The sequence below is a fragment of the Micromys minutus genome (genome assembly GCF_963924665.1).
Source record: "Micromys minutus genome assembly, chromosome: 11".
Taxonomy (NCBI): Eukaryota; Metazoa; Chordata; class Mammalia; order Rodentia; family Muridae; genus Micromys; species Micromys minutus.
Window position 1 is genome coordinate 46,664,439 of NC_137980.1, and position 13,985 is coordinate 46,678,423.

Consider the following 13,985-nt stretch of genomic DNA (forward strand, 5'->3'; position numbering starts at 1 on the left):
AGTTGACAACCGTCACACTTGTAAAGTCACATGACCTATACTGCCTTGAGTTCAGAGGCACACTTGTGCTCTTCCCAGCTTTCCTAGCCTGTGTTAACATGCCTTCCCTGACCCGTGCTCATGATAACAGGAACCCAAGAACCTCTGCAGTAGTAGGAAGTGTCTTCCTTCATCCCACTCCCACACCCCTAAGCCATCCTTTACTGCTCAGACACAGTCCTTCCTGGCTCATTTCTTTGTGATGCATTCCTTAGAGTGGAGCTCTTGAATGAGGAAGGATTGGGGCACTTTAGAGATTAGTGGCACCCTGCCTGTGGTTTACTCAGAGCTTGAAAAGAAAGTGCCCTGGATTCGCCATTAGTGTGGTAAATAAGGCCTGGGTTCGCACATTCCCGATGATGTTGGGAACTTGCTTATTTGACCATGTTAATTTGTGGCACCAAATAAAAATTATGGAATATTTTGTGATAGTATTTGGTTTGATTTGGTATCTCTATTTTTTTTCCTTGACTTAGTCCTTTATATATTAAATGTAATTTATTAGTACAAGTAGAACTTCTGTATATTTTTAATAATTTCATATTATTGGGCAGAAATTTTGGTATATATGTTTAGATTGATAATACCTTATTTATTAGATAAAATGTTAAAAGTTAATTTTAGAAGTAGTGGTAGTTTGTGAGATAAGTTGAGAATATAGAGTTTTCTGGAATGCTCAATAAATACATGGTAGTTAGTGGTGGCTGGGAATTATGATTTTTCTGAGTCTGATCATTTATGTAACCCTATATGTCATCATGGTCTGTAGCTTAAGAAACTGTACTTCAAAGAAAACTCAGTCTTAAAAAATTGACCAACTGTGGAGGTGTGTGTGTGTGTGTATTTATTTATTTATGAGCTATAAAATGATGTTAGGATTTATGAACATAAATATAAGTAAATTGAGCCAAGGAACACATATCCACCATCTCAGATACTTATCTCCCTTTAATTTTAAAGGTCTACCATTGCCCACACTTCACAGAGGCACACATCACATCAGCATTAATCACATCACATGATGTATACCTCTTGTAACATGTTAGGTAATCTCTAACTCTATCCTAGAGCAGAAGCCGAAATTTTGTGATCCCTCCATTTTTCGTGTGTGAGGAATGTAAGGTCTGTAGGCAGTACTTGTAGTTAATGCAGGCAGCTAGTTACCCTTGAGGTTCTTACGAGCCACACTGAGGAAACGGTGCGTCAGAAAGGCCATTGTGCTCCAGATGATTGCTTAAGACCTGGGTCTAATAAATCAGTCCCGTACTGTATTTACATGGTTTTAAAACATCCTACAACAACAGAAACATGTAAGGAGATAGAATAGTGTTCTCCCCTACCAGTGTCAACCCCAGGCCCACTCTTAGGCAAAATTACTCTAAACCATTGAGCTATCTTTTTATTGCCTGTATTTCTATTTTAATTGATTTGTCTGTGGTAAACTTATGTATTGATCCCTCCCCCAAAAGGGTGAAGCTTACCTGTTCACACTCTTTCTCTTCATTTCCGTCGACAAAGTTATGCCATTTATTTTTATTTCTGGTTTTAGTTACCTGGTAGCTTTGATATGCCAGTATCTTTTATAAATTGCCTTCTCTGTAAAGACAGTATCCCCTTTTTACTTCACCCCGTCTGGAACAATAAATTGGGTCTGCTGAGAGTTACGTGTGGACTTAGAGGTCTGGGCAGAGTTACACAATTAATCTGGAGAGAATCTAAGTCTTTAATGTGGGACTTATCATAATCTTTGCCTTTTTATGTTTTATAGAAATAAAATACCTTCCCATAGTTGATGAAAATGAAAATACAGAAGAAAGAGAAGCAGGTAAGTAGTCCCATTGTTTTAGGTGTTGTTGCTAAAGAGGATGGGTTTTGGCTCACATTTTGCCTCTGACAGTTGCTTCTGCTCCTTATTCTCCACAGAATAGCTGAGCTCTGAGTGACTAGTGCATGGGCTTTCCCTTTACTTCAGTTGTGTCCATGTAGGACCAGTGTAATTGAACTGAATCAGAGCATTAAAAATCAGCTGGTAGAATCGTTTCCTCTCAGAACAGCTCCCATACTTTTCTGAGTAATGTGACCAGTTCTCTATGGTTTACATATTAATCATTTTTGGGTATTTAGTTTGCTAAAAGCATTTTCTCCATGTGTGTACCCAATGTTTATATATGGGTGAGTATGGACTAGCTTATGCATAGTGGTCAGAGGACAAGTTTGTGGAGTCACTTCTCTCCTTCAACCTTTCTGGGGGAGCTCCCAGGTGTCAAACTCAAGCTCAGGTTGCCAGGAAAACTCAACAATCACCTTTACCCACTGAGACATCTCACTGGCCCTGGAAGTATTCTTTTAACTATAAACTACTTATAACTGGTCAGAGTGACTCACCAGCATAGTTTGTAGAGTTGGTACTGCTATTTCAGAATACCAGCCAGTGTGGCTTCGAGATGGAAGGTGTAGAGAGGTGCCCCTGCCTCTCTCACAGTCTGTCTCTAACACATGGCCTTTCTTTTTATAGAATTGGATGATAATCTAGAAACTGGTGGGAGGGGGCTCAGGGGTCTGAATTCTGTCTTGAGTTGGGAGCCATGAAAGGTAAGGGTTGGGTGGGACTGGTCACTCTCTTTCAGTCTCCACCTTTGGAATCTAATATATAGAGAGATGTAGGGTATCAGAAAGCCTACCCTCTAGGTGGCCCTTGTGGGGAGTTTGAGCTGGAGAAATTATTCTCATCTATGTCAATTAATCATAGGAAAAGCAATACTTCTGTTTAAACATTGGATTTCTCTTTCAATTGATAGTAAACACCACAGAAAAGTTTTACCTGCCAGGAATTTATTCTAAGGTAGACTCTGACATGTCTGAAGCTGTGTACAAGATCTATTTCTCCTGTTTATGATCAGGAAGATTGGAAAGAACCACACTTCTGTAGAGGGTGGTTCTGATGCTTTGATTTAATCGGGAATCTGTTTGCTGATGCTGAAGGTTTTTGATCTATCGGTAACCAGTGGCTGAGCGCAGGATGAGACACTGAGTGTTGCATGGGTAGGACACAGGGAGAATCAGAACTGGAGGAGGGAAGAAGATGCAGTAATGGAGGAGATAAAGTCAACCCCCACTGGCTGCTTCCCTGACTGGGCCTGGGATAAAAGGGATAGATTTAGGAGTGCTCAGTCACTGAGTTAGCCAAGGCATTTTAAGAATAACTGGTGCGTGTATGCATGTTTTCTATTAGAGGATCTGAGATAGCTCCTGGGCGGGTGCTCTGATTTGACTGGCCAGGAACACAAATCTGGCAGCCAAAAAAGTGTTTAACTGCATTGTAGAATATACCCAAACCCTCAAAACTGTTGTTTTTTATAATATGCAGGCAGTCTTAAAGCTCTTAAGGTAATTGACATGTTTAATTTTTAAACATTGTGTAAGGTAACCTATTATGTAGCTTTAGTTGGGGGGTTATTTTAGATTTATAGTAATAGTGAGCAGAGTAGGATTTTGTTGTTTGAGAGAGTTCTGTTTGGGATTTGTTGGTGTCTGTCTATATTTTAGTCTTGATAAATAAGTACAGGTTTGCGGCATAGTCTAGGCTGGTGTTAAACTTGAGATTAGTGTGTATCAGCCTCTTAAATGCTGGGACTATAGAGTTACTCTACTGTACCTTGGTGCAGATTGGGAATTTTACGGGAAAATTACTGTTAGCTGTTTCGGGGTCAGGTTAAATAAATAGGAGGAACTGATCTTGTTCCTTTTGTCAGTATTTAGCATTGGGTCACATGGACTATTGACCTGCAAGAAATTGCAGAGCCAGGACTGAAAATGAATACTGGAGCCAAAGCATGGTAGTCATACAGTTTAGGGATGGATAGAAAGGGCTTCGGTTTTCATAGAATGAGATTGAAATTCCCACTGGACCACTTAGGATTTTGGAGCAAGTTCAGCCTCATTTTTCAGTGTAGAAAAGGATTAAATAAGAGAGTTAAATACTTGGTATTTGGTATGTCAAAGCAAGAAAATCTTTAGTGTATAACAATGTGAACAGCAATCAAGCTAACTTAACCATGATTCAGAAATGTTAGAAGCAACACAAGGTAGTAGGCTTGGGGTATAGCTCAGAGGTGGAGCACTTGCTTGGCTTGGGTAATCCCCAGCATTGGAGAAAGAAGCAAGGGAAAGAGGAAAATCTGTTTTAAAAAATTTGTTCTTTTTTTTTTTTAAAAAGGCTGTTTATTTTTCCACTTCTTTGAAGAAAAACGCAGATTGATGCATTTTGATCTTTAAATTTTCCCATTTCCTTGTTCAGAATTTTATCAAGGAAAATTAAATGACAGATTTTTTACAAGTTAATTACAATTTAGCAATAAATGATTGTGCTCCTTATTAACCAGAAGGGGCTTAACAGGTGGCACAAAAGCTTTAAAAGTTGACTTTGTGTTGCCAAAAGAAATGTTGACCAAAAAAAAAAAAAAAAAAAAAAGGCTGTGAAAAAGGAATCTCTTACAGTTTTTTTATCTACATTGCCTCTGAGAAGTGTGTAGAGTTTAATTACTGAGATCTCCAAACAGTAGTAGGTGGGCAAATGTTAGCTAGCAAAATAAGGTGTAAATTGTAATTATTAGAACCCAGCTTTTTAGAGTTGAAAATAACTTCTTAAGGGGACCCAGCCTCACCTCATTGAAAACAGACCTATGCTGATTCGTTTTTAATCTCCTTGTTTGATACTAAGAAGTATAAAGTATGACAAACATGAGATTTGATATACAAATCGTAAGGGCTAAAGGTGTACTTTAGTAATCTAGATCGATTAATTCAGTTTAAAAATGTAATACTAAAACTTGGAGCTGTAATCAGGAGATAATATAGACCTGGTGACTTTGGGAGAATCTTACTTCTGTGAACAGATACTGAGTGGCTCAGTTGTCATTTTCTGTCCTTGAGAAAACACAAAGGTGGCAGATTGGGAAGCGTAATTCAGAGAGTGGTAGGAATTGCAGACCTTGAGACCATTAGACCATATTTTCTTCCTTGGATGAATGTGGACATACATGACTTATTCAGAAAACAAATACTGCTGAGTTTTCTACATTTCTGCAAGAAATATTTACTTCTTCAGTTCTACATCAGGCCAGATGCAGCAGTGACTTAAATGTTCTTCTAAAGAAATGTATAGTCTGATTACAGAGAGGCAGTTAAAGTAGAGATGGCACCTGACTCAGGAGAAGCAGGATTTTACAATGTGGATGAAATATGGACACAGGTAATGTCAGCCACCAAAGAACTTTAGAGTATTTTAGAACAGGGCCTCTGGGGTCAAAGACCTCAACACAGAAGAAAGGGAATAAGCGAAGGCAGTGAGGAAGTACCCAGGAATAAGGGACAAAGGGAAGGTCTGGAGCAGAGGGTTCAGTTTCTGTGGTGGCAGAAGGAGAACTAGAATAAATACAGTGGATTTAACTGGCTGCCATGTCCCAAGCACAGTTTTTCTGTGTCCTCTAAGGGAAAGGTGAGCTCAGATTTCTAGGAAGGTGTTTATCACCAAACTGATTGCTGGATCATAACCCCTGGTTGGCAATAGTTGTGAGGAAGACTTAACAAGGTTGATAATGTGGGCGAGTTAACAACTGATAGACTTCAGCATCATCTGACACAGAGCAGGGCTGAAGCCAGGCAGACCTTCAGTTTGCTGGAAGACCCTTGTCAGCATCTCAGTTTAGCAGTTTAAAACATTATCTTCATGAGTCAAAAGGGTTGAAAGTGGACTTTCTCCAACTCCTTTCTCTGAGCACCAAATTCTTCCTTTGGGTCTTAATATAACCTTAATAAAACCTTTACAGGGTGTTCCCCACCCCACACCTGCACAACACAATTCTATTGATTTTTGTATCTGAAATATACACTTGAGGCCAGAGTAAAGGCCTGGATAGCAAAAGAAGGCTGACTCATTGCCTGTGAGGTACATGACTGAATCAGGACGGTCTACTGCCAGGGTGAAGACTTCTGGGCCTCTTGAGAGGGAGGTGAGGTGTATCTGAACTTACAAGTTGGCCTTCTTCAGCTGCTTGGCTCCTCTGTCCTTGATACTCTTTGTTCCCTCTTGCTGCCTGGCCTGGTTTTCTTCTAGATCTTCTTCCCTCCAGTACCTCTGCCTCCACTATCCTCCATCCCATATGGGACATCAGTGTCTTGGAAAAAGCTAACAGCTTTCTCTTCAGTAGTACACATGTATACATACGTAAATCGTGTGTAAAGTTTTCTTCTAACCTAGGCTTTTGCCTGTGATAATGGGCTAAATGGACTTGTCCTAATTTGAGAACCATTGCCTTGGAATTTTCATTTGTTTTTAAACCTTTTAAATGACGGTTTAACTGTTTTTTTGAGGAGTGCTGTGGATTAATAAGCTTAGATCAAAGGAACACCACTTTTTTGTTTTTTAACAGCCCCTTTCTGTTTCTGTTTATACTCTTCCTAGACTCTTGCCTTTGTTTAAGTTGGTGATATGAAGCAAATTATTGTTGGTCCCTTGTGGTAGGCCATCTCTAGAGTTGTTCCTGTTAGAGCCATTTCAAAGTGGAGATACTGACAGGATTTTGTTCTCAGGCTTTTTGTCTCTCCTGTCTCAGAAGTACAAGGAAGAAATGTTTTTGTGTCTTCTTTTTTTTTCCCTCCTCAGGAATCTTTTCCAAGTTCCCAACATAAAACATGCTTCCATTTTACCAACCCCAAATTTTAAATTAATTTTTTTTTTACTAATACTTACTTTTTTTCACTTTAAGCATCAAATAATTGTGTTCTTTCCCCCTTAGAAAGCACCAGCTCTGTTGCTCGAGGAGTTTAGCCTTGGCAAGTTGTTTTATCTCTTATTGGTGTGTGTAGGGGTGGGTTGGGGGCTTGTTCTTGGATAATTATCTATGATTTCTGGTAGCAGAACTTTGTAGATAGCAGGTAGATGTATATTTAGTTTAGTAAAGACTATCTGACCTTTCCCATAGCAATGAATATACTCATATTTAACATGCTTAATTAAGTCTCATCTGTTTGGCACGGTGACCTAATAACCTGTGACGGCTCCCTGGGAGGTCATGAAAATACACATTAGTGTTCGTCAGATTTCACATCCACAGTCCTCCACTCACTAGCTGTGCGGTCAGGGCACTTCCCTTAAAATCACCAACCAGTCTCCTCTACAGACTGGGCTGCTTCATACTGACCTTGTTAGATGGTTGTAGAGGTTAGAGATCAGGCCCTTTGCCTTATGTCGTCCTGGTATCTCTGTTTGACCTTGTGTGCTGAACACTAGCAGCTGCTGTTGTTATTTTCTCTGGATTTAATTTTCTTTGCTACTGCCCACTTCCATCTTTGAAAAACCTTCTGCATGAGTAAAGAGACATTGTTATGACAGTCTCACTCTGACCTAGAACAAGCTATCTTGGTGAAATTCAGTCTTTTAGGGTTTGAAAATCTTTAATAAGCAAATTACTTTTCAATTTATCTCTCTTAAAAACATATTTTATTTTCACACATGCATAATGGTTTTTGACCAAAGTCTTCTCCATTATTCTCTTATCCCTTCCCAATCCCATCAAATCTTCTAAAGTCCTCCTCATATATTCAAATATGTTTTACTTTTCCTCTTTTAAGTTAGGATTGCCTGAATGTGTATAGATACCAATTTATTTACTTAAAGACAGTGCATTAGTGACTATACCACCATATGGTTCCCCTTCTCTCTGGCAGCCATTAACTGTTTGGTCTACAGCTCCTGGGGTGGGGGTGGGGCTTACAAATTCATGGGTGTAGCAACTGTGTCATGACCAGAAGGTTGTTGTTCTGTGTTAATCTTCTCCATCCTTCAACTCTTAAATTGTTTCTACTCCCTTTTCTAAGCTCTTTCCTGAGCCTCACAGGAGGTGATATGGATGTACTGTTAGGGTTGAATACTTAACAGTCCTCCTAGTTTGCCCGTTGTTGCACACTAAGAAAACCTGATCTCTAAGGGCCAGGTGTCTATGGCGCAGAATTCATTAATACTCCCAGGGTGAGCACATAGCATCTTCCCTTCCCTTCTTAAAGCAACGAGTCTTGTAAGAGTAGTGTTGCCCACAGGATTTAGGATAGTTTATTACCAGGACCTCACTTATGTAAAGCTCTAAAAGAAAAACCTTTCTTTGGTGTTTTTCTCCAGTAATCCCAAGTGCTGTGCTGTGAGCACTAGAAAAAGCAGACAGGGTAACATGAGGCCGAATTTGCAATGTTTTATTCCCAGTGTGGGCCAGGAAGTGTGGGTACAGCTTGGGGAAGCAGCATACTGGAGGGCAGCCACGCCACCTGGGCAAGTATTTGTGGTTTACAACTTGCCAGGCCTTTTTAATAGGAGAGCAGCCACTCAAAATTGGTGCTGTTCTAAACTATCACCAGAATGCAATTTTACCATCTTCCTGGAAAGCTGGCTCTCCTGTGCTCCCCTAGGTCATTCTTTGTTCTAGATTAAGGAATGAGTGCTGTCTCTGGAGCTAGTACCCACATGATTATCAGACCTTTGCCACCTTAACCTTGGTTATGAAATGGCAAGTACTTTTTGGAACAACAGACTGAAAGTATGAGATGAAACCTCTACCTCTGAAGAATTGTTTCCTTAAAATTGTTCTCTGAGATCCTGCTTATATTTGATTGTACTCAGAAATGGCTTTGAAGTTTCCTTTTTGGAAACCTTAGCTCCTGTGACACACTTCTGGCATTTGTCACAGGAAAGTTTCCTCCTGTCTGGGTAGTTTGATTTTTGCAAGTGGCCAAAGGTATTTGGGATTGAGTCAGAAAACATTCAATGACATGCATAACAGGCCTTGTTTCACTTAGTGTCAAAGTAAAACTGTGGGCTACAAGGTGGCTCTGCAGAAAAAGGCACTTGACACCAACACTGATGTCTGAGTTCAGTCCCCAGGACTCACATAACCACGAGCTGCACTCTGACCTGTGTGCCTGTACAGTGACACACAGAAGAGTAAATGTTTAAAAAAGGTAAGACTTGGAGTGATCATCCTTGTTCAGCGTTAGACCACTTCAGTGCTGATGCTTCATAGTGATTGATGAGAACAGGTTTTTGAGAGGTGAAGCATCTTGTCTTCTCACCCCAGGACCTTAGTTTACAGCCAGGAGGTCTCCACTCATTGAATCAGTAGCATTGTATGTGAGTCTCATAAATCACAGTGCATGGCTCTTCAGTATGCCTAGGATTTGATGACATCTGGAGGGGTTTTTGTTGTTGTTGTTTATTGGTTTTTTTCTTTTGTTCTGTTTTTCCATCTTTTATTGGATATTTTATGTATTTACATTTCACATGTTATCTCCTGTCCTGGTTTTCCCTTCCCACTGCCCCTCCCCCTGTTTCTATAAGGATGCTCCCCTCCCACCTACCCACTCCTACCTCACCACTCTGGCATTCCCCTACACTGAGGTATCCAGCTTACATAGGACCAATGGCTTCTCCTCCTATTGATGCCAGACAATGCCATCCTCTGCTACATATGCAGCTGGAGCCATGGGTCCCTCCATGTGTGCTCTTTGGTTGGTGGTTTAGTCCCTAGGAGCTCTGGGGGGGTGGTCTAATTAATTGGTTAATATTGTTGTACTTCCTATGGGATTGCAAACCCCTTTAGTTCCTTTAGTCCTCTTGCTAACCCCTCCATTGGGGACCCCATTCTTAATTCAGTGGTTGGCTGCAAGCACCTCATCTGTATCAATAAAGCTCTGAAAGAGCCTCTCAGGTTACATCCATATCGGGCTGCTATCAGCAAGCAATTCTTAGCATCAACAATAAAGACTGGATTTGGTGGCTGCATGTGGACTGGATGTCCAGGTGGGGCAGTCTTTGGATGGGCTTTCCTTTGGTCTCTGTTCTACTCTTTGTCCCTGTTTTTCCTCCTGTGAGTATTTTGTTTCCCCTTCTAAGGACTGAAACATCCACATTTTGGTCTACCTTCTTCTTGAGCTTCATATGGTCTGTGAATTGTAATGTAAGTATTCAGAGCATTTGGGCTAATATCCACTTATCAGTGTAAGTACATACAATGTGTGTTCTTATCTGACTTGGGTTACCTCACTCAGGATGATATTTTCTACTTTCATCAATTTGCCTAAGAATTTCATGAAGTCATTGTTTCCAATAGCTGAGTAGTACTCCATTGTGTAAATATACCATATTTTCTGTATCCATTCCTCTGTTGAAGGACATCTGGGTTCTTTCCAGCTTTTGGCTATTATAAATAAGGCTGATATATGAACATGGTAGAACATGTATCCTTGTTAGATGTTGGAGCATCTTTTGGGTCTATGCTCAAGAGTGGTATAACTGGGTCCTCAAGTAGTACTATGTCCAGTTTTCTGAGGAATTGCTAGACTGATTTCCAGAGTAGTTATACCAGCTTGCAATCCTATCAACAATGGAGGAGTGTTCTTCTTTCTCCACATCTTCACCAGCATCTGCTGTCACCTGAGTTTTTTATCTTATCCATTGTGGTGTGAGGTGGAATCTCAGGGTTATTTTGATTTGCATTTCCCTGATGACTAAGGAAGTTGGACATTTCTTTGGGTGCTTCTTAGCCATGAAATATTCCTCAGTTGAGAATTCTTTGTTTAGCTCTGTACCCCATTTTTAATAGGGTTATTTGGTTCTCTGGAGTCTAACTTCTTCAGTTCTTTGTATATATTAGATATTAGCCCTCTATCAGATGTAGGATTGATAAAGATCCTTTCCTAATCTGTTGGTTGCTGTTTGGTCCTATTGACAGTGTCTTTTGCCTTTAAAAAGTTTTGCAGTTTTATGAGGTCCCATTTGTCAATTCTTGATCTTAGAGCATAAGCCATTGATGTTCTGTTCAGGAAATTTCTCCCTGTGCCTATGTGTTCTAAGGTTTTCCCCACTTTCTCTTCTAATAGTTTCAGTATACCTTGTTTAATGTGGAGAACTTTGATCCACTTGGACTTGAGATTTGTACAAGGAGATAAGAATGGATCGATTTACATTCTTCTACATGCTGACCACTAGTTGAACCAGCATCATTCATTTGTTGAAGATGCTGTCCTTTTTCCATTGAATGTTTTTAGCTCCTTTGTCAAAGATCAAGTGACCATAGGTATGTGGGGTCATTTCTAGGTCTTCAATTTTATTCTATTGATCTTCCTGCCTGTCTCTGTACCAATACCATGCAGGGTTTTATCACTATTTCTCTGTAATACAGTTTGAGGTTAGGGATGGTGATTCCCCCTGAATTTCTTTTATTGTTAAGAATAGTTTTCACTATATTGGTATTGCAACTGAATTTGCAAATTACTGTTTTTAACGATGAAGAATTGAATTGGAATTTTGATAATGGGGATTGCATTGAATCTTTGCATAGATTACTTTCAGTGTAATTCTGATAGGTCTGCCTTTCTATGTTACTTGACCTTTTTCTCTTATTGCTTTTAATATTCTTTCTTTGTTTAGTATATTTGTTTTTTGACTAGTATGTTATGGGAAGAATTTCTCTTCTGGTCCAATCTATTTGGAGTTCTGTAGGCTTCTTTGTATGTTCATGGGCATCTCTTTCTTTAGGTTAGGGAGGTTTTCTTCTATAATGTTTTTGATGATATTTACTGGCCCTTTAAATAGGGAATCTCTGCTCTCTTCTATACCTATTATCCTTAGGTTTTGTCTTCTCATTGTGTTCTGGGTTTCCTGGATGTTTTGTGTTAGGAGCTTTTTTCTTTTTTCTTTTTTCTTTCTTTCTTTCTTTTTTTTTTTTTTTTCTTAACGATTGTGTCAATGTTTTCTGTGGTATTTCCTGCTCTTGAGATTCTCTCTTCTACCTGTTGTATTCTGTTAGTGATGCTTCCATCTATGACTCCTGATCTCTTTCCTAGGTTTTCTATCTCCAGGGTTGTCCCCTTTGTGACTTCTTTATTGTTTCTATTTCCATTTTTAGACCCTGGATGGTTTTGTTTAATTCCTTCATTTGTTTGGTTGTGTTTTCCTGTAGTTCTTTAAGGGATTTTTGTCTTCCCTCTTTAAGGGCTTATATTTGTTTACCTGTTATCTCCTGTATTTCTTTAAGGGAGGTATTTATGTCCTTCTTAAAGTCCTCTATCATCATCATGAGATGTGATTTAAAATCCGAATCTTGCTTTTCTAGTGTGTTGGGGTATCCAGGACTTGCTGTGGTTGGGTGAACTGGGTTTTTACACTTGCATCTCTGAGTTGGTTTTGCTGTCTCTGACCAGAGCTTGTCCCTGTAGGCCTGTGAGCCTGTGATCTTAGGAGTGAGCACACCTGGAAGACCAGCTCTCTTCTGGTGGGATTTGAGTACAGAGGGCTGTGGGACAGCCTTAGCTCTGGGAGCAGATAGAGACCAGAGGATCCTGTCCTAGGCTGCTCTGCAGTTCTTGTGCCCTGTGCTCTCCTGGTGGGTCCCTCTTTGGACAGTTACTGGAACAAAAGTAGTGGTCTCAACTGTGGTCTTAGGAGTGAGAGCACTCCTAGGAGACCAGATCTCTCCAGGCAGGATTTGGGTATGGAGGGCTGTTGGGTATGGTGGCCTTAGCTCCAGGGCACAGATGGAGACCAGAAGGCTGTTTTGTTTTCTTTTAGAGAATTATCACAGACATGCCTGTTTTAGATAAAATACTAAAAGTAGTCTCAGATTTCCTCATAGAGAAAAGCCTTCAGATTTTTACTAATTATGTACTAAAATAAGAATTTGCGTATGCGATATGTTTGTATGATATGATATGCCATGGTGCATGTACAGAGGTTGCAGGGCAATTGGTTTTCACCTTTTACAAAGGCTTTTCGCCTTTACAAGTGTTTTGGGGGATTGAACATGGATCCTAAGTTGAACACAAACATCTTTGCCTGTAAGCCATTCCTGCTGGCTCATATGCTAACTTGTGACATATTACCAGTACATGCTACTGCTGTGTAAGGCCACAGGTGGCCATGTCCTGCTTGTTACTGTATCCCAGGGCCTAGTGTAATGGAACTAACGCTCAGTAGCAACTCAGATACTCACTTCTTTCTTACTAAATCTATGTCTTCACACCTAATAGCCCACTCTGTGTGGAGCAGTGAGGGAGTAATGTGCTTGCTTTCTCTTTCACAGTTGTCCAAGTTAAGAGCTTTGAATCACTCCCCAATGTCGGATGCCTCTGTTAACTTTGACTACAAGTCTCCGTCACCATTTGATTGCAGTCCTGATCAGGGAGAGAACATTGAAGAAGCTACCAATCACTGTCTGCCCCAGAAAGACCTCTATACTACTGAAGAGGAAGCTGACACCCTTTTTTCTAGGAAATTGACGTCCCATAATGGGATGGAAGACATTGGAGGCAGAGGTACTGGAGTGAAGAAGAAACGGAAAAAAAAGGAGCCAGGGGAGCAAGAGGGAACAAAGGGAAGCAAGGAAAGGGAGCCTAAGCCAAAGAGGAAGCGAGAACCTAAAGAGCCAAAAGAACCCAGAAGGGCCAAGGAGCCGAAGAAGGCCAAGGAACCCAAGGAGACAAAGCAGAAAGATGGTGTAAAGAAGCCCCGGAAGCCCCGGGAGGCCTCCAGTACCAAGGAAGGGAAAGAGAAGAGGAGCTGCACGGACTATGGATCCAGGACAAAGTCCAAGAAGGCCAGGTGTGTACTCCTCCTTGCCCCTGCTTTCATAGGGCTGCTTTTCTTTGTGTTAGCCAACCCCTAGGCCTGACTTGACTATACCTCTGCTGGCCTAAGCTGTGTACCATATTTACATAACTTCTGGCAATAATGACAGGTGGTGTTTTCTACTTTCTAATTATTTTCAAATTCTGATTTCCAAAATCATTCTTCAAAAAACACTTTGCTTTTAGGAAATTCCAAGACTTGCTAACTTTCAGATTCCTGTGGTCTGTGTTCCTAATACTTAGCGTTGTTCCCATGGTGACTGGTACCCTGCCTC

The 13,985-nt window shown here is 40.4% G+C and overlaps 1 protein-coding gene across 1 annotated transcript in view; it reads left to right on the forward strand.

The window, feature by feature from the left end:
* Positions 1-5,233: 5,233 nt before the first annotated feature.
* LOC308427433 (chromodomain-helicase-DNA-binding protein 6-like) overlaps positions 5,234-13,985 on the forward strand; it is a gene marked incomplete at both ends in the record, with an annotated part of 31,003 nt that continues 22,251 nt past the window's right edge. The window contains 2 exons of the mRNA XM_080925562.1: positions 5,234-5,290; positions 13,167-13,684. Coding sequence (XP_080781688.1) covers positions 5,234-5,290; positions 13,167-13,684 — 575 coding nt within the window. The remainder of the gene's footprint in view (positions 5,291-13,166; positions 13,685-13,985) is intronic.